This window comes from Triticum aestivum, chromosome 3B, assembly GCF_018294505.1.
Source record: "Triticum aestivum cultivar Chinese Spring chromosome 3B, IWGSC CS RefSeq v2.1, whole genome shotgun sequence".
Lineage (NCBI taxonomy): Eukaryota > Viridiplantae > Streptophyta > Magnoliopsida > Poales > Poaceae > Triticum > Triticum aestivum.
Window position 1 is genome coordinate 129,295,021 of NC_057801.1, and position 21,354 is coordinate 129,316,374.

Sequence of the window (21,354 nt, forward strand, 5' to 3'; positions counted from 1 at the left end):
AGAGATGGCGAAGATGCTGCCCGTGAAGTGTTCGGTTGGAGACAGACAAATCTCGTGTCGGTACCGGATAGTGGGTCATTTCTTACTGATCGCGTCAGTACCTAAGCACATGCGGCCGGTCGCTCCTGAAGAGCAAGACAGGCCTGGATCAGCACCAAGCAAATCCTTACGGCTGTGATCATCACAAGCATCCCGTTATCTGACGGTTGCAAGACAGCGCCTCAAAAATATTACTCCATCCGTTTCTTTTTGGCCTCCATGCTATAAAATTTGTCTCTAGTCAAATTTAATAAAGTTTGACCAACTTTATAGAAAAATGTATCAACATTCACAATAAAAAATCAATATCATTAGACGCATCATGAAATTAATTTTCATATTATACAACTTCAGTATTCATACTACATAACTCTAGTATTTTACATGTTGATAATTTTTTATATAAATTTGGTCAAACTCTGCATAGCTCGACTTCAAGCAAATCTTATACATGGAGCTTGCAGATCTTATACATGGAGTAAAAAGAAACGAAGGAGTACAAAACTTCACCTGGTAACAAGCAAACAAGCTTAGCAAAACACTGCAAAGAGACTGGAAAAGGCGCAAACCACAGATCAAAATCCACAAAATTGCATAGTTTGGATTGATACAAATATACAATGTAGCATACATTACAAACATCGTCTGTCCATGGAAGAAACGGCGTCACCAGCCATGCCAGGAAAATCGTCTCTGCCGAATAGGCTGCAAAATTGGCTTCCAATTGGCTGTGTCTCCAACCTATAAGGCTCAAAATGCTTTATATACAAACCGGGAGCCCCAATGGCCTCATCCACGTCACAGAATTCAGAGGAAGAAGGAAAATGGTTGCCGGGCGCCTGGGCCGAAAAAATGATGAAACATTTGCCGTTGTAATATACACTCCTGTAAGATTTATCCACCTTTTGGAGACAAAGAAGAGATGATTTACATGAGAGGGAGGTATGCACCCCCATGGCCCTTCCTCAGTATTAGCGGCCCGGCGTTCTCGGGGACCTTGTCCAGAACTGCATTGCAGCCCTCAAGGACATCGCTGAACCCAGTCGCCAGAGTTGCCAACTGCAGCCTCAGCCTCATATCCCTCGTTCGGCGCAGCAGGCTCCTGAATGATCTGCCGAGATGCTTTCCCCACTCCGCAGGCAAGCCTCCAGGCGAAAGCCAGACTGAGAAGTGCGACTGGTCGCCCCTGGCTGCAACCTCTGCCCGGTAAAATCTCGCAAGCTCCACGAGCATTGGTGGGTGCAGGGGCAGAACCAGTACAAATTCAGCCACAAATAGCTCGATGAGGTCAGGTTTCAGCATCTGGTTCCAAAAGACTGGGGCCCATTCCATTGGCTGATTTATGCTGTATGCTTCGGCAACAATGAGGGCCTCCTGGAACCTAGATTGATCCACAAAAATACGGCGTGCGTTGGTTTCTGTAAGACCAATCCATACAAGATCAGGTATTCGGATCTGAAGAGATAGGAGAGAAGCACGAGCGCAAGCACGATGTGTCCTTTGGCCAGCGTCAATTGTTGAAAGAATCTCAGCCGTCTGTACAAGGTTATGCATAGCCTTAAGGAGCTCATCATTCCGTCGTTCCTTATCATGCCGATCTAACCAGCTTTCCATGTACTGCTCTGCACGCGACTCAAGGAGGGAAGCCGCCTCATGTTTCATGTCGAAGTGCTTGTATACCTGCACCGGACACATATGTTGAAGGGAACATAACGAAAAGCAGAAAGACCTATCTCGTAATGACGACAGCCAAGTTGTAAGGAAACACCGCAAGTATGATGGAAACCAAAATCACGAATTCTTGTATATTCTTTGTTCTTCATGTAGTTGCACAGATGGTTCTGGCCCCCAAACAAGCTACTACTGCTCAGTACATTTCTGTTCCATACTAATTAAAAACTGGCATGGCATGCTGCTAATCAACAGATTTCATTTCCGCCCTGTACTAATGAGAAACTGTCATGATAGACTGCTAATCAACAGATTTTATGCTTCAGCAAAGCAATAGACCTAGATCATGAAAAAGGGTTTGCTCAATGTTTGTATATATTGGGTTAATTTTCTTATATTGGATTTTCCAGCTATTCTTTACAAAATAATTAACACAGAACACAATGATACCCGGAAGTGTTTATGTGGTTAACGAAGTTTTTTTACGGAATGTGCTAAACATGAGAGGGAGAGAGAGAGAGAGAGAGAGAGAGAGAGAGAGGACATATACCAGAGACAGAGCCTCATCATCATTTGGGTTGAAATGTTTCAGTGATGTAATAACAGCCAACCTAAACCCTCGAACTGATGCAGGTGCCACTGTGGCTGTGTCAGTGGAAGAATACTTTTGAAGTAGCAACTCCAATTGGCCATTTTCTATAAGGATGGAAAGGATGAAGCTCAAGGAGTGAAAATTGCTCACTCCAGTTATCAAGCGAGCTAAGCAGGAAAAATCCCCCTCTGAAACATATGAATCCACTCTATTAGCTGCAAATGTGACGAGAACATCCACACCATCAAGACAAGAAGATGACATGTAGAAGTGATGTGACAGTATAAGGAGTTCAACCTGCAACAACATTTGACATGGACTTAGAGACGGTAAAGAACAGCAAGAAATCAGTAAATTCTCAAACCAAAGCTGAACATTAAAAATACTGACATAAATATAATGCACAGCTCATATAAAAGTATAGCTTCTGGTTGACACTGCAAATATCATTTGAATAAGGTTCTTCACTTCAACATATTAGCTCAATCACGAGAGAATGGGTACAGACACAGCTTAGAAAACCACCGGTTACCGGCCCAGAAACCAGAACTGGACGGTTGCAGTTTTTCTGACACCCGGTCCCGGTTCAAAGCCCTAGCTCACCACCTAAACCTCATCATCTCTTATCTTTAACTACAAATGTTCAAAAAATAGCACGAAAGCAGGACACCGTTAGATGGCAGAAACCCACATTCCAGTTTCATCTCCACATCACTCCACAACACAAACACCACCGTCCAGCAGCACCACCGTCCAGCAGACACACCTCCTTCACTTGTCTCTGTCCCCATCCCCGCCAAAATTGCAGGCACCAGCACCACTCACCAGCCTGTCTGGCTGCATTATCAGTACCTCAATGCCCTCCAACACATCTGCCTGGTGTTGGCAGCTCAACACCCCACTGCCAAACTATCTCCTATATACAACTCATTGTCATCATCGCAACTCATCTGCCATACCCCCCCCCCCCCACACACACACACATACAGTTAGTATTGTTCGCCAGCCTCACCAGACTATCCTAACACCCAAGATGCTGGAGGACAGGTTAACCATGAAAAACCCCGGTGTGCACCCCCAGTGTAGGTGACATACCATCTCCACACATCCCTCTGTTACATCACCTCTCTAGGCCAGTTACCGCCAGTTCAGGGGATGGAAGGAATACTTGCAAAGTTTGAATCTTCTATATCTAAATAGCTAGCCTCGACTAATCTATTTCTCTCAACATGCAACTATGCATAGGAAAAGACCCACTTTAACATGCAACTATGCATAGGAAAATCCACACCTCAACATGCAAATATGCATGATAATTTTCAATCTATTATTCTATTTACATTTAATAATAACTTTATAAATACACAATAAATCATATGTATTCTCAGTTTTAGTTTTCAAATTATTACTCTAAATATTCATGTTCCATACAACCAAATCTTATTGAACTATATTGCAAAACATTCCCGCAACAAAAGAACCAGATCACACAAACCTCACAAGCATGCGGTACTTCATGCCCAGTCATTACCAAACGCATTAAAGCGTGACCAATTTCTGGTTCTGATGGGCATAGTTTTGCCCACTTCAAGAAGTCACTTGATCTCCACAATAGTGGTGCAGGGCCTTCTTCTTTTTGGGAGTCCAGATAACCTCCACGATGTGCAGCTAAAAGTCCCTACAATTATTGGACGTATCAGTCAAGATATGTAACATAATACGTATTTTCCCCACCAAAAACAAAGTGCACTGAGCAGACCTTCAGAAAGGAATCAGCAAGAATTCTTGCAATGCTAGATGCAGGCATGATGTGTGTCTCCACCAGAAATTTAGCTTCATCAAAAGAATCCTGAGCTTTCAGTGAAAGCAACTGCAGAAGTTCAATTGGCTGTTTCTCAAATGCTTCAGAAAATGGGAGTCCCAGTATTTTTGCAGTTTGCACAACCGCTATTATTCTCCTAATAAGAGCCCGTCCGCGCCCCTCGCCACATTTCACGGCTAATTTCTCCATAGCCTGAGATGAAATAACATTCTGATTGGTGGGTTGTACACTACTAGTCAACATATACCAACAAAATTTATCATACAAAAACAGCGAATGTAACATTACAACTATGGACCAAAGCAATTGCTAATGTTGACCAGATCCTAGGCCTAAGCTCCTAGCACTAAATGTCCATTTTTAATTCCACGCCTGGATTAGAGACTTCGTACTCACAAGGATTGTTCAGGCCGACATGTACAAAGTCATGAACAAACTTAAAAGCAGAATTTTCTTTGTTCAGGCCGATATGTAACATTAACGAGAACAGTCTGTTTCCAAAACGTAATGAGAACTTTTTCAATGTACCAAGCAACTATGTTGTAAATTCACATCAATATTTAATCTGGACGACAATTTGCGATATTTATTGACTAGAGAAACAGCACACAGCTGTCAGCTTGCAACTATGTTGTTTGAGAATTATTTGTATACTCTCGACATAAAGATCATTCATTCCCAGCAAACCGCAGGCAAATATTTTTAACTCAACTACAACCATAGTGTAATCTTTACTACAAGAAAAAATGGTTGGAAAGTTGGATGAGAGCTATAGCTTTTGACTTTATATGTAACTTTTGTGGCAAATTAAGTGCAAGCCCAATAAACTAGAGAAAACATATGGTGTTTCTTTCATGCGCATGGCCAGTGTTTTCAGAACACAAATGCTATGCAAAACGCTTGCGTCATGTCAGGAGTTCATTCCTTGTAAATTATGCCCAAATTAAATTGAAGCTCTCCACCCTAGTCTTTACTTGTCCATAGTCAGATCAGTGTTATCAGAATATAAGTAACGTACATGTATCATGTCAAGAGTGTTCATTCTATCTATATTAATATTACCATGCAACATGCAAAAAAATAATTGAAGCTCCGCCCCAGAACCCGTACACTGCATAGAACACCTGAGCAAATGTAAACATGCATTACATCTATTTTCGTGTTTGACGATATTGCTGTTCTTTGTGCCTTTTCCCAGAAGAGGAAAAATTGCAAGCAGACATATTAAACTGTAATTTAACTATTTATGTTTAACTAATGTAAATAATAATTGTTGACATATGGCGTTCATTGTTGTTAACAGGAACTTCTGGCAAAATGAACGCAACAGTATAACCAAACCTGTGATGGATCAATCATATTGCTGCCACTTGCAATCTGGAGAGATTGAAGTATTGAAAGGGCTTCTGTATCAAAGGATAATAAATTGATCTCTCCATCACCGCCGTTATTTGCAACTCTTAACGCAACATCAACGAGGACAAGTTCTTCAGGAACATATGATGGAGATAACTTTTGTTGGAGTTGCTTAGCTGCAGTTATTTGCCCAAATTCTAATAAGGAGAGCACAGCCTTCTCCATATCTGCAGGCCTGACATGTTGCTCCCAACCAGACAGAGACGCTTCCATCTTTGCAAATTCCTCTTCAGATAGTAATTTTCTTGCTTGTTCGCCAATCTTAGAACGAAAGAAAACTTTAGAATTATCATCAGAATCATTGGTGCTACTTTCAACATTATCAGTGACACCTCGTCTAAGTGGTAGATTTGTTTTGCCCCTTCGCTTTGCTCTTGCATTATTTGTTGTTGTTGTTGCTTCACTGTTATATTCAAATAGTTGCAAATGTAGATGGTGTGATAAGTTATTGTCCCTTGTACCATTTTTTTCTGCAGCTTTCATGCTTGGCAAACTCATACTACTGTCTATTTTTGTGATGACATCAGCAGTCTGTTCTATAATACTGGTACTGTTTCCAATAGCTAGACTCTGAGAAACAACAGAAGATTCGCCATCAGCCTTAGAGTGAGTCTCTGACTCAACTGCCAGGAGCCAAACCCGAGTCTCAATTTCCCGGAGAAGATGAAGAGGATATACCCTGCAAAAAATGTATATATCGGTAAGAAGAAGATACGAATGAGCATACATCAATATAGATTACAAGGGATCTTACGGAGAGGATTTAGTAATAGTTCCAGTAAGCCATTGTAAAGATAGCAAAAGTATTTCATGGAGCTCTCGTGCTGGTATCTCTTTCCCTAATGCTTCAGCATGCTTAAGGAAAAATAATCCAGCCTGCACACATAATTGAATGGGCATTACCATCACATGGAATTTACAGGGATAAGAGATCACATATGCATTTCACTGATTCAATCATCAAATATGGTACCTGTAAAGGTGGCAAAGAATATCTCATGAAAAGCGACTGACAGTGGCCCCACAAAGCTGCACGTTCTTGTGGAATATCCCAGAGAAACTCCTTCCATTCGGCAACCATAGCTTCTGCCTGAGACAATGGACAGATGGATATCAGCATAAATCATAAGAAATTAGAGAGTAGAAATTAAATTATGAGCCATAGAGAAACTTAAGGATAGAAAGTTACAAACCTGTGATTCCGTCACATGATCAAAAGTAGATTCCCAAGCTATATCACTCGACTCCAGTTGCCTTGCCCAAGTACGAGCGTCCTCCCATCGTCCATCCTTCTCTAATGCTGCCAGGAGAGAAGCATCATCCATGGAATCGTTCCACTTGTAGATATCACCATCTTTGCATAAGGACGGCTCAGCCAGATTGATTTTCCAATAACTGCGGCCGAAGTAAGCTGACGAAGAACCACCATCTGCAAAATCAACCGCTGCAAGGAGCTGTAGCAAACACCTCTTCTCATAAAGTGATGGGCAGGTTGAGAGTACTGCATCTGCGGCTTTTACAGCTGTAGCAACTACCCATCCTGTTATTGATGATGCTTCTTTGAACGAGTTTGATTGAGAGGCTTCATCTTTTATCCTTGCTGAAAATGATGTCAAATGTGCAGAGGCCTCGGACAAGCGCATTTGACAAAACGCCTTCAAGGTAACACAAACAAAATGCTCATGTTAGTTGGTATACAACTAGCAAAATATATAAATGGCATGCTTTTACTAACCTGAAGAGAACGGATGAAGGGGAGAAGGGAGCAGGATGGTAGAAACAAGTCAAAGGATCGAAGTAATGGTAGGAACAGCTGTTGTTCACACAGCACTGCTACTATACTTGATAAAGATGCAAGCCTCTCATCAATATCAACTGGAATTTCAGTCTCTTCGGAGGTGGGCTTTCTTCTTTCCTGCTGAGCCTCAATATTGGAAGGATTGGAAGTTGCAGTACCATTTGCCCCACTTGGAATGTCCAGCGAAAAACCTGATTTGAAGCTATCTGGAGAGGCCTCCAAGAACCGTCTTCGCTTTGGATTCTTCCTGTTGTAACGATATTCAACATTCCTACTCACGCTTGGCAACTTATTTGTGACCTCAACAGCAGATCCAACATTCTTAGCTACTTTAGAGGAAATACCATCCACCTTGATTAAGGACAACTCCCTGAAGACAAGAAATAGATGCCAACAGAACAAAATTACACAACAAGAAGAGCAATAAATCTTGCAAAATGCCGCATGCATCAAACCCCTACAATGCTCAATGTGTTACCTTGCAGCTGTAATCTCAAGCCAAACGCTTAAGCATGAGAGAAGAGTTACATCTGGAAAGCATGAAGCAATCAACGCCAATAAAGACCACTGCATTTGTTTTGCTTTATTCAGAAGTGCCTCCCCAGGGTTCTTTTGCTTTTCACAAACAGCAAGTATGCAGAAAAGTTCCATGGGGTTGTCGCCATCAACAGACAAAAAGGATGGGTCCCTACTACCCGAGGGTATATTGCTAGACGATTTCCTTCTATTTGATAACGTGTTTTTCAGAACTGTTAGTATATGAGTCCTCAATCTTGCGTCCTTTATCTCTTTGGAAGCCTGAACACAATACCAGGGAGAAGAGATGAGAATAGTGTTTTGTCAACAAGAATTATCAACAAAACGCGTACTATTTATGGTAAGAAAAATACCACTCCGATAACAACTTCAATTGGAAAACCAGCTCTCTGGGCTTCTGTTAGAAAACCAACCTGCCAAAAGCATGATCATCAGTGGGAGGACTTAAATAAATAACATACCCACAAGACAAATAAAAAATGTGTCAGTACCCAATCATTGTCATTGGCCAGTAAAGCCAGATATTTTGTACTTAATGGGAGATGGTGCGCTAGACAGAATTCTGTAACCAAATTCCAATGTTGGCTGGCTTCATTTTGCTGCGACCGGTAAAGAGATGCATCACCAATGCCACTCAAAAGCCAAAATCCACAGGTTCTACCTTCATCTAATAATGGCAAACTTGCTCGTTCCAGGTGCTCCAGTATAGCAATAAGAGGCTGTGATGGTTGTTCCCTTTTAGGACCCCTCGAGGTTTGCTTCTGCTCTAAAATCTGAAGATGATCAGACTGGACATAATCTTCAGCTAATGCTCGAGCAAGAGCAGGAGCAATATCAGCTCCATGGGAGAGCACATGTAACCCAGTGCTCCTTGGTGAAGATAGCTCACTTTGTTTATTTTGCTGAGCCAAGTTATAGTAGGAAGAGATGCGCTGAAGAGCAGCAATATCTAGACGGAGCATGTTAGCACACATGCCACATAGTTCCAACAGGAATGTGCAGGAAGCAACCAGTGTGGAGTCCTCGAAGTTTGTGATAGCTAGTGGAGCCACCTGGAGAAGTGATAACATATTGCAGCACACCCAAGAAAAAAGCATTAGAATGTTAAATGGAAACTGAAAAAATTATTTCCAAATTAACTAATAGTATATGGAACTTCTTCCCGAAGCTTATGTTGATTATATGTTCTGCCATTTAGGCATTCAGCATTCTTGTAAATGGTATCAAAAGATAAAACTGGGACAAAAATAAACTTTGGCATATCATATCCAGGAAAAGATTTGGAATATCGTCACCTCTAAGTGGCGAATGGATACTATCTGTATAAAGTAGCTCGTGATTATATGCCCATCTATACCTTCACTAGAAGTCCAAACTCTCCAATATTTATTCATCTTAGTGATCAGAACAACAAAAACTGAATGATGATGATAACTAATCTATTTGAAGAGTAAGTTTTTCAATCAGAGCATAAAGTTTTGATGGATACTGGTATAACTAGTTGTCCGAGAGAAAAAAAAAACATGTCAGAAACATGAACATACCGATAGAAGAACTGATCGTTCAGTTTGACTTAAAGGGGCTAGGATCAGTTGTACATCTGCTTGAACATCAGACTGTGTGGAGATCACTTGGCGCGCATTGGCTGATTTTAATTGCGAAGCTCTTTTACCAAGAAGATGCCTGAAAGCTGCTAGTGCGCGACCACGGTGCAAATGATGCTCTACCCTCAAGTCTTTCTCCTGATGAAGGGGGGAGTTAACTAATAATGAAATTACTGCTTTGGAAATAAACGCTATAATACGGTGAGAGAGCACAACCAAGACTGGGGGTGATAACCCTAAGTTCAGAATATTACATGCAGTGTGGATTTAAACAATAGTATATGCTAGTGGTGGGCTTATGCTATATGTATAAGCATCCTCCACACTAGCCCTTGCAGGATCGAGTATGTATATCTCCTATTCTTGACCAGTGTCCAAGTATGAGCACTAGCATACATTTAACATAACAAAACAAAATTCTGTTGTTCTAAATAGAGAAGTAACATGGCGCAAAAGTGATGCAAGAAAGAAAACAAAGAATCTGTTCTCAATAATGTACTAAGTACATTAGTACAAGATAGAGTGTACCTCAAGGGAAGAATATAGTTCTTCTTCAACACTTTTTTGAATGGATGCTTCTAAGGACAACGCATTGGTTTCACTATATCCAGTGGTATTGTATATGTAATCAGTGACACCATGAGTAAATAACTCTTCAGATGACGGTGCACTCGATAGCAGTTGCATCCCAAAAGGGCCCTGATCACAGATTGTGGCCAATTAAATAAAATAGAATTATCCTGCTATCAATGCTGCTGGAAGATCAAGATTTACATGTACACAAAATATATACATGAGGGAAGTAAGTTTGGCATCTCAAAGACCCTTACTGCTTTTAAGTTAGCCTTGCATGTCTCAAATCTTATAGTGCTTTCCTTCATGGTAACCGATAATCACACACTCTATTAAACTAACATTTTTCTAATACATAATTACAGTACACTGGTATAGAAGAGATCTTTTTCAAAAGAGACAATGTTATAGAAGAGACTGAAAGGGGGCTAAGACACATTTGCCAAACAACTTATGTTGTTGACTTTGGTCCACTGCCCTTGGGCGATTAGGCGTAAATTGGAACACAAAAACAGTGCTGTATTGGTAACATTCATGAAAGAGTGATTACTGTTTTAAATACTTCCATAGAGAAAAACTAAGATACTGAGAGAAAACACAACTGATCCACCAGAAGTGCTTTGGAACATCCGAAAAGATTTGTTCCAGAAGGAAAGGAACAATTCGCATGTACTTACGTCATAAAAGCATAAAGTCAACTAATGTCATATGGGGTAGAACTAAATGCTTAATGATGCCAATGCTGGAATTGGGAAATGTTAGCTGCAAGATGCTATCGAAAAGGCAGAAATAAACCTGTTCAAATAGTTGGATTAATCTTCTAATAGACTTTGGAAACCAACACGGGAGCATTTGCAACAATGAAGTGTCTCCTCCAGCAGAGGAAAAAATGCTATAGCGCCAGCACAAGTAATCTGACATTGCGGATTTTCCAGAAACTGAAAAAGAAAATGAATTTATTATGTTTTATTAAGAAAGGACATAGCGAGTAGTTGGCTTCAAAACTAATAAGGGAAAATAGTTGTATTTTGATTACCATTATTTGGAGAATAATTTAGACAGCCATACCCATCTTGTCCAAAACAGGTGGAACGAAGTGTCTTCCATAGGGTTGGAAATTGCTGGAGACAATGACCTAGGTTCTCTAATGTGCACTGAGAAGACAATCCACGATTTCTGTTCACACTACCAGTGCATATGGACTTTTGAATTGGTGGTGAAGCATACATTAAGGTAGCTAGTGCAGACATTTCCCCAATCCGTTCAGCCATATCATCAACAGTATATAATATCTCATCTATCTCAATTGCAGTTAGATTGCCATGATTAACCATTTTCTGTGACAGATTCCAACGGGCGTTAGAAAAGGATGCCTCATACTCATAACCTTTGACTCTGGAGAAGAGTAACCATTGTGCCCACTTGCAATCACCCTGAGAAATTTCATGACATAACAACCAAGTCAGAATAATTTTTTTTAAACTGGGAAAAGGTCGAGCAGCTTAATCTTATATCTATACCATAAGGCAGTATTATAAGTACTTTGTCTACCACTACTGGACTAGTGACCATAAATTATAACATCATGTTCATAGTATCAGCAAATAGACAAAGCCGGGTCAGCCTACCACCGTGCTAGCTGGTCTAGAAAATACTGGGTACGGAAGTGTTAATATGCAGGGTAATATGACAAAAATTAATTGGTCCTCTATTAGACAGAGGAAGTTTGCAGAGATAAGGGGCAACTGGTCACTTGCCAGGAAACCAGAAAAAGAAAAACAGGTGACAAGCATGCATATGCAGATACTCACTGAAATGGAATGTTTGGCAACTTGAACTTCAGATATTTTCCAAAGAATAATGTAAAACCAATTACTTGCATGCAGGAATCATGGAAAATTTGAACAGGAGCGAACCCGCCATACTTATCATAAAAACTTGACTCCACATAAACACTAATCATGTAACAGCCAAATTACCAAGTGTGTATCCTAACAAAAGCAATAAGTTTATTTGAAACAACCAGCTGATTCCACTGCTAGGGGTCACAAAATCAGCACGTTTGGTAGGTTTAAATCAGAGCTGAGCACAAAGAACTCCAAATATCATAAACTAAAGGGATGCAATATGACTTACTGCAGCTTCTTTGAGCAAAGGAATAGAGTCCTCCCCGAGAATCAAATTGCAGTTGTCCAAATAGAGATCGAGTAGGTATGGAGAGTCATGTTGCACACAAAAACGGATGACTAGTTTATGCAATGCTCTTTCACAAGCCTGGTGACGTTCATCATCTGGCATCTCTGAAGCAATTAATGGCATAGAAGCTTCTTTCTTGGGGCCTATCTTGGCTGTATTAGTAAGTATGCCAGCTCGAGCAAGTAAAGGTATAATTTCGGTAGTACTTTGCCAGTACTCTTTCATAAAGATGTGTTTCTTTGCCAGTTGTTCCTGCATTAGCATTCTCATCCATGATGTTGATTCATGATTAGACAAGGATCTGAATACTTTGACATGTGGTACTTCCATACAAACAGGCTCTAGCTCCTCTGAGTCACATATATACATTTTATAATCAGGGACACTGACGTCAGACACAATGCTGTAACCAGCTCGTGAATTGTCCACATTAATGCTAAGTATCCCTTCTAGAAGTACACTGTCAGGAATCATGTCCAAGAGTTTGCAGACTTCCCCCACATCATCATGAGCAACAAAATATTCAAACTGAGATTCCCATGGGAGGTCCGATTGAGCAGAAATATGACAAGGCTGATCCAGTATTATCTAAAGAACATACAATAATAAGAATCTTAGGACTAGTTAAGAAAATACTCCCTCCTTCCAGAAATACTTGTCGGGGAGATGGATGTATCTAGACGTATTTTAGTTCTAGATACATCCAATTTTATCTATTTGTGCGACAAGTATTTCCGGACGGAGGGAGTAAGTAATAAAAACCATAATCCAGAGTTTAGAGTTTAGTGCGCTTTAATCTATTCAACTGGCCAAATATATTGCCATGACTAATTAAATGGCACGTCATAAACATTTTCAATGCAAACAAAAGAACAATGCAAGGAAAAAATTAGGCAGAATCAATAGTGTGACAATCTTCCATGCTCACTTCATTTTAAGAGAAAAAATGCAAAAACACTTGATTTTATAATTAATAGTAACTAGTAAGAGCTAACAGAACAAGAAAATCCTTTGCACTTTTGTAGATGATGAGCTACAGCTCATGGTTATTATCGGAAAGAAGGTGTAATCCCCCAGTTAACAAGTGAAAGGACAAGTCATGACTTACGCGGTCCACAGTTCTTTGATCCCAAGCATCAGACCACACAGCAGCACATGCCCAATATCCATCGGAAAGGTTGCTTTGAGAGAACTCCTTTAAATCAGCGTAATCATTAACGTTCACCCAAGAACCAAGCACAGCTCCATCAACATCACCACATTCAATAGCAGGGTGGTTACGAATATGGAGAGCAAGCACTGGTTTATCTTCCCCTGGAAGTGTAACAATATTTACAGCACCATGAATAACGTTCTCCCTGCCAAGATATGTGTCCCAGAAGCTGCTGCTTGGGTAAAAACGCTTTTCCACATAAGAAAAAAGGTTGATCAGTACGGAAACAAACAGCGCACAAACATTTATTTTCTTTCTATGTGTTAAAAATGTATTACAGAAACAAAATATATTGTAAGAACGTAATTTTTTCAATTAGCTAAAACAGGATGCAGAAGCAAACCTCAATCAGTGCTAAGGTCTCCAACATCTTCCACTCATTTGATCGCATGTACCCACGCTGTTTCATCTCCTCGGCTATTTGTAGCCTAAGTGACCTTCTGACAGTACCTTGCATAAGTTGTCTAAGGTCTGACTCTATGTCATCTCCTAGTCTTTCTAGTGTCGCTACAGCCAGTCCACTTTCACCCTGTAAACTTATGTGTTAGACCTCAGGAAATAATGGGGAGACACATTTTTAAGCTATGGGTACCTTCATTAACAGATCATAAACAATGGATCTTCCTATTTCATGAACTTCGGAGAAAACGTCATCAAAATCATCACCAGAACATGATTCCCTCTGGCGCAACAGTTGCAGCTGAAGAACTGCCAACGGTAGTCGACCAGATTGTAGTGCTTCACCGACTATTGTTTTCAAGTCAAACTTATTCATTTCCCAACGGTTCATCATATCCTTGATATTTCCTTGAGTAACCGGTCTTCCAACTTGAGTGGTTCTTTGATCAGTGTCATTGTCATGAGAAGCAGTAAGGGAGGATTCAACTGGCGCTAATGCTAACAGCCTGTTACTACCAGGAACAAACTCAAATGCAGTAGATGTTGATCCTTGTCTGTCAGGAGCATCTAAACCATCCACTACCACAACTGGGGATGGAGAATCATTTTGTAGTACTTCTTTGCCTATTTTCAGTGAGTTTTTATCATCTCCTTGCTACAAACAATAACATACCAAATAAGGGTCCATTAGTCTATATCGGTAGGGTCTCCCCTGCCGTTTCTGCAAAAAATTGAAGATAAATTTATGGACAGACCCAGTGCTAAAAGCTCCCACACCAAGTGGGGTCTGGGGAAGGATTATACGAGGCAAGCCTTACCCCTGCACAGTGCAATGCAGAGAGGCCACGTCGAACCCAGGACCTCTTGGACAAGTGGGGAGTACTTCACCACTGCGCCAGGCCTGTCCTTCCATTTGAAGATAGACTAATTGTAAAAAAACAGCTATAGTTATTTACCATCCGGATTGAATTCTGGTTCTTTGCGGTGATTCGGCCCTGGATACTTCTAATTACTCCCAAAAGGAAAGCCATTTCATGAAGCTTTACTGAATTGTCTGGCATGTCTGGGAAAAAGATAAATGAAAAGGAATAAACTCACAGATAACAAAAAAAAATGTGTGGGCACGTGCGTGGACATCTGTGGGTGTGCGGGAGAAGAGATGTAACCTTTCTTTTGCTTAAGAAGCCCATAAGCCTTGATTGTTCTCGTTGCAAAGCGGACTGCTAAAACCATTAACCTGTTTTCACACTGTAAGCTTACAAATTACATGAAGCTAAAAGCTACAAGTATGTGACATATTGCAAGCTTGGTCATGGTCAACTCAAAGTATAACTAGTAGAAAGAATATAAGCCACACCTCCTTGTGGGCATGTTCTAATATGTTCCACTGCGATTTGAAAACATGTCAACATCACATTATATTCAGTTGCATGCCACAAAATAGATTTCAGTCCATTTGCACTAGATCATCGAATTATTTTTTCTTGCATAAGCTTTGCAGGATAACAGAAAATATCAAAACATTTTATGTTACATCTAAATAACTAAACAAAAACTCAAGTGTTTACCATTCCAACTTCCACCCCATTTTCTGTACACACGTTATTCTTGACCATACGATAAGACTGTATCTAATTAAACAGTGTATATCTGAAGCATTTCCTGCCTTCCATGATATTCCACGTGTAAACATTCTTTGATGAGACATGTTTAGCACACAATACAATATCACATTTGAGTTACTTTAAAAAATTATGAAAAAAATAAGGAGAAACATTTTTGTTTCGGTGCAACTAATTTAATCAGTTAAAAAAATGATGAATGTCTGAAAGTTCTGCTAATACTCTGCTTCTGCTCATGAATTTACCTAGTAATATGCAGCTCATGCCATTCCCTTGCAGAAGCAGGTGAAGATAATGAAAGATTGAAATGAACCATTCTTCTCGTAGGGTTTAAAATGAACTCAATCCAATACAAATTGGTGCAATGAAGCTTAAGGTTTTGTATTTGTCTAAATTAGAGAAGAATATATTTATATCATTACTAGGGCACAGGGCAATGAATCCTTAATTTCTTGGGTACCTACCCAGTACTTACTGAGGTCAATATCTAACTGAGTTTTTGTATATATATTACAACATAAATAGATAGAGAAAAGCATGTTTCCAAGAAAGATTGTTTTTACAGAAGAATCCTAATTTACGAATATGGCTTATAATTCATGATAAATACTCCATCAGAGAAGAAATATTCTTAAAAGAAGAGAAGAAATATACTTAGATGACACTGCAGCCTCATGATCACTTCTTGTGCTACATAATAGCCGATAAACAGATGCCAATAGCAGTTGCAAAACACCTTCTTCTGCAAGATCAACCTCCGCGAGCATATTCAACGATCTAGAAATGATTAATATTAGACAACTGTGCATACTGATCAGTAGAACTTGGAAGAATTCACACACAAAACACACAAGGTAGGTGAGGAATTAACTGAAAATTACATTCAACAAAATGAGACAAGATTTGTACACACAAAAAAACTGCATACAGCGTAAAGTCGGAAGTATACACATATAAATGCATTGAAACTTGGGAGTTACATGCAACCATCTATTTCCACCTTCGAACTTCGGAATAAACCTAAGAAATTCTTATAAAGTGAACCCTTTCATTTAGATGTTCAAATTCATTCCTAAAAGATCAAATATTTTATCAGCCTCCAAATAGATCATAAAGGTAGGTAAATATAGATAATTAGTCTTGCCATTCTTGTACGATTTATTTAACTATGGAGATAGTTTCCACTGTATACTGAAATTCTACTTAAAACCAATACTTGGACTCCAAGCAATAGTAATGATCCATCGGAATCATCAAGAAACATCACCATGAATTACGTTGTGAATGTTCCAACACAAATCTAAGAAAACAAGGACTTGGGAGTAACTAAGTAAGAGCTATAAAATTTAAGCCAAAGTAATAACAAATGAAAATTAGTTTCAGCCCGAAAAATAATTGAGGATCTTACTGCTCCAGATCACTGATATTTGTGTAATGCAATGACAATTGCACCCAGCGCAGCCTGGAGATTTTCATGTCCCATCCTGTCAATGTAATAAATAATATTAGATCACATGATGCTTTCCTCTAATAAAGATATAATAGCAGCACAGAACATCCAAACCATCAGCATCCAGGAGGTCTATCATTCTCAGCAACCGGACTGTCAAATATTTACATATATAATTGGGGAAATACACATCCATTGAAAAGGTTAAGAAGATTATTGCTTGTTGGATAGTTGCCACAGAAAGATATATGAGCCAAATGCATTACCACTTTTGTTAATAAATATGCATCGTGTTCAGGTACTGGTCATGCTATTGAAGCTGATCGTTGTGATTAACACCAGCACAGTGCACGATTCCAGCAAATGCTGATTGACCAGTCACCTAGATTGGTATTGATTAACATTAACAAGATAAAAAAATTGTATAATGTGCATGCATGGCAGTAACAATCTTGCATATAATGTTTACTGCACAAACATTTTTTAGCTTAAAAGTAGAAGCAAATTTGAGCTGTTCTTTCAATCATGATAAAATGATTGATCATGCCCCCAAAATACGTTTGAGTGGCAGGACACAGCATAGGACAGGCCACTCCGTAACTGAAATACTGAACAGGGTTGTTAGAGCTAACCGTAGTGAGACCAGCAGAATGACAAACAGGACGAAAAAATAAAGACAAGGCCAAACTGAATGACAACGCACCATTCTCCCAGCAGAGCCTGTCTGCTAATGAAGGTCCTTCATACAACAATGCTTTATCCAAAACCTCTATTTGCCAGGCCTCCAATCTTGTTCGGAGTCTATTTACTGACAACAAATTCAGAGCATTGCATGCACTACCACCATTAAAACCTGGTTGCCAAAATTGAGTGGCATCGATACGAGATGAAAAAGACGATACAGACACTGATGGAAGGACCACAGAAAGGTTATCCTGCGAAATCAAATACAAATATCCCTGAAAGGAGCAAACAGCAGATTCGCCAGCAAAAGAAAATTCCTTCTGATATGGGAGGCTCCTGCCCAGAAAACCAGCATCAATATCTCTCTCGTCAAGTGAACATGAAGCCATAAGCAACTTTGTGTGAATAATTTTGACATGTTTATTTCCCTCTGCATTGCAACTTCTAAAGATCCTTGTCAGTCCAAATGGTGAGAGGCTTATTACATTCTCCTGTAATCTGCATGAAGGAAGGACTACTCTTCGCACATGAGCAGAAGCTGCCATTGTGGAAGGATAAGTTACCACATCTTTCATTTGTGATGTAGTACTGAAACCACTTGGCCAGCTATCCACTTGATTTTCATTACATTTACAGTATTTTCTTCTTTTCCTAGCTCTGACGACACCAGCATTGTCTCTATCTGAAAAATCATATACCATTTCGTCTCGATTAAGTGACCCTTGTCTAATTGGCTGATGACTGCAAAATGTTTGACTCCCGATCTCATGACCAGCAGTTTCCCAGGCAGCAAAATTATCGCCATAATGATTTATAGAAGGCTGGTCAAACTTTTCATGTGCATTGGCTTTGAAATTTAAGATATCGTCAGCATAGAACACATAGACTACCCCAACCTCATCTACAGCAGCAACAAGTGGAGAATGTGGTGCCAAAACTAACATCTTGAACATTCTGCCAACGACATTCCCAACACAGGTGTTTTCTCCTACATTTGTTACAGTGGGCAAAGGCATCTCCAGATCTATTCTGCACCGATCAAGAACACTAAACGAGCTGATAGGGTGACCAGTTTTTGCATTCCAAATGGCGACAAAACCCACTGCATTAAGGGAGGCAAGAAATATATCTGACAGTTGGAAATCGACCCACTGTGGATTAGGCCCCACATCATCATATGCAGTCTGAAGGTCTACCACAAAGTTCCACTGTATACCCCAATGGTTTAGCTCAAGGATAGCCACCAAAATATCTTTGGCGTTGCGTTGATGGACCTCGCAATTTACTGATTCATTAGGAGTTAAGACTAAACCAGTCAAATAACCGGAAGAGCTAGGCAAAACTTTTAAACATTCCCACTGGCAACTGCATGATTCTTCAGCTACAGGTACATGACTTGGAACATCTTCAGGAGATCCACTGTCAGTTTCCATCCTAGTCTTCATAGCACAACTGCTTAACCAGAATTTCAGAAAGGACATAGTAATATCATATATGCTAAATGATACCACCTCTGCAGAATGAGGTAATGAAGACTTCAGAGGAAATCTGGCTTGGTATTTTCCGTTGCAAACAGATGCACTGATTGTAGTCAGAAAAGAGCGAAAGCAGTTCCTTGCACCCGACTCGCCATCCTCAGACGCTGAGCACTTGGTAGGAAACCATTCTTTCCACTCCCCATGCAGCTCTTCAGTATCACAATTGACTGTTACTGCACTTTTCTCAGAATGACAAAACGCATGAACTGTGATAGAATCATCACTAGACAAAACAAGAAATTCACTGAAAGCCGGAACCTCAAGTTGACTAGAAGCATCACAGCAGTGCCCCCATGCTAAAGACTTCACTCTGGGAATAGAAGAAAAACGCTCAAACACTGGCAAGCTACTATATGAGAGAGCCATAGGTGATTCAACTTGTGATGGTTGGACATTGACAGTTGACAGAACAAGATCGCCTGGGTTGTAAAATCATAATTAGTAGAAAAACAATAAAAGGAAGGAGATGATGATGATGATGAGCAAAGGAATATTGGAGTATAAAGGAAAGCAACAAAGCTTCACCATGTTCCGAGAGCAGTCCAAACAGGCGCCTTGTAGGAGAAATGAACGCTTCCCGGAATTTCGATAGTTCAAGACAGGGATGCAAGCTTTTCCATTTATATAACTGCAGTACAGTAGGCCCACCCTCCATCTCATAAGATATGGGCATTGTTATTCTGCTCCGGTTCACCTGCTAATGGTGGCAGCAAGCAACATTTCTAGCAAAAATAGGAAGGGAGTTAGCCAACATAATACAGAATAGGAAAGCTGCAAGCAAAACATTATAGCTCACTGTTGCATATATACCAACACTACTCGCTAACTATATAGTGTGCTATTTCAAGTAGTCACAAACCTAAACAATCCACTCTGAAAATGATTCCTCTTTGGAGAATAAATGGTCTGAAATGATTGAGCGAACAAATATTTAACAGGACAATCTGGTCTGAGTTTTTTATTTTTGTTTTCACTCAGAAACATCATAAACGAAGCAGAGAATTGCAATAAAACAGGAGCAACGATGGGACAAGAAAAAATGACTACAATGTGCTAAAATGAAAGAGAGAATGGGCTCGAGGTCTGGGGGCAACTAACAGATGTAGCATCCAAAATGACAATTCAGATGATAAGGCAAGGGCAAAGTAGACTCGAGATCAGACTAAAACCAAACCATGGAAGGGGATCAAACCCCTAAACTTGATTAGTTCATTGACTAACGAAGTTTCAGCAGAGGTGAAATTCGCTACTGGTACGGCGGATCTAGATGATGCGCCGAGCGTGCACCGGTACACCCCGAAATCGTGAAGGTCAGTGGGATTTCAACTAATCGCATGGATGAGAACAATCAGCATACCTCAAACCCCAATGGCCGGACTGGGAAAGGGCGGTGGCAGTAGGAACGCGATGCCCCGGCGAGGAACAGCGGGGACGGCGGCGCGCGTGCCAGGCGGGAGGCGGGGGCAGGGGCCGTGGGGGACGGGATTGAGGCGTCGGCGGTGACGCTGAGGTAGGGCGCGGTGGTAGACCTCGGCGGAGACTCCGCGGGGGCGGGGTCGCGCCCGAGAGAGACGCGGCGGGCGAGGGAGCTCACCGCGTGACCCGGCGAGCGGCTCCCCGGCGACGCGGCGGTGGTCGTGGCCGCCCAATTTCTCGCTGTCTGTCAGCGTCTGTGTCTCTCCGTGCGGGCAGTTGCCCCTCCCCCTCGCTCAGCTTCTTTGGCTTCGTGTTCGTTCGTGCGACGGGACATCGGATGCCAACGCGCGTCCGCACGTGCCGTCACGTGAGGCCGAGCTGTTCGCTGATGTTCTGTGGGCCGTTCTCGCATGTCTCGTTGTCTATGGCCTGATTGGGCTACGATGTGCTGGCCTGGTTATTTCTCGTTTATTTTTTTCGCTCTTACTTTTAAAATTTCTATTTTTATTTTTTCCCACTAGATTTAACTTTTCATATTTTTATCGCCATACTTATTTTCTTGCTAACTCATTATTATGCTTGATTTATTTATATTTATTTATTTTACTTTAGTTTTTATTTTCGGTAGATACATGAATGATTTTGTAAGAGATATGCGAAAACTACCTTTAGAACACACGAACTTATTTTAAGTACATAAAACATCTCTCTGGGATATGTGAACATTTAAAAAAATCATGATAATTTCTTTTCTATAGACAAATATTTTATTTTGATATACATG

At 40.5% G+C, this 21,354-nt stretch overlaps 1 protein-coding gene across 2 annotated transcripts; it reads right to left on the reverse strand.

Annotated features, from left to right (window-relative positions):
* Positions 1 to 599: 599 nt before the first annotated feature.
* Positions 600 to 20,886, reverse strand: LOC123068972 (uncharacterized). 2 transcript variants are annotated; one of them, XM_044491681.1, is made up of 27 exons: positions 20,512 to 20,886; positions 19,680 to 19,876; positions 17,636 to 19,573; positions 16,891 to 16,966; positions 16,137 to 16,259; positions 15,027 to 15,097; positions 14,817 to 14,923; positions 14,054 to 14,515; positions 13,805 to 13,990; positions 13,357 to 13,650; positions 12,189 to 12,836; positions 11,089 to 11,485; positions 10,848 to 10,990; positions 10,008 to 10,178; positions 9,420 to 9,617; positions 8,367 to 8,927; positions 8,229 to 8,288; positions 7,817 to 8,136; positions 7,276 to 7,708; positions 6,734 to 7,195; positions 6,514 to 6,630; positions 6,295 to 6,416; positions 5,466 to 6,219; positions 4,062 to 4,316; positions 3,798 to 3,980; positions 2,261 to 2,599; positions 600 to 1,719 (listed from the first exon to the last, which is right to left on the reverse strand). In XM_044491681.1, exons 2-27 carry the CDS (start codon positions 19,825 to 19,827, stop codon positions 967 to 969), a joined length of 9,321 nt encoding a protein of 3,106 aa, XP_044347616.1. In that variant the 5' UTR covers positions 19,828 to 19,876; positions 20,512 to 20,886; the 3' UTR covers positions 600 to 966. The 2 variants fall into 2 exon arrangements, with proteins under 2 accessions (XP_044347616.1, XP_044347617.1); XM_044491682.1 differs by lacking the exons at positions 17,636 to 19,573; positions 19,680 to 19,876; positions 20,512 to 20,886 and having other exon boundaries at positions 15,027 to 15,108; positions 16,891 to 16,972.
* Between the last annotated feature and the right edge of the window lie 468 nt (positions 20,887 to 21,354).

What these genes read in the sequence shown, in the direction of transcription:
- LOC123068972 (XM_044491681.1), bottom strand. Translation starts at nt 19,827, where the DNA reads ATGCCCATATCTTATGAGATGGAGGGTGGGCCTACTGTACTGCAGTTA. An exon ending in CCTTCATCCGTTCTCTTCAG is followed by an intron (nt 7,196 to 7,275) that starts GTTAGTAAAAGC and finishes GTTACCTTGAAG; the next exon opens with GCGTTTTGTCAAATGCGCTT. An exon ending in ATTCTTTGCCACCTTTACAG is followed by an intron (nt 6,417 to 6,513) that starts GTACCATATTTG and finishes TTATGTGTGCAG; the next exon opens with GCTGGATTATTTTTCCTTAA.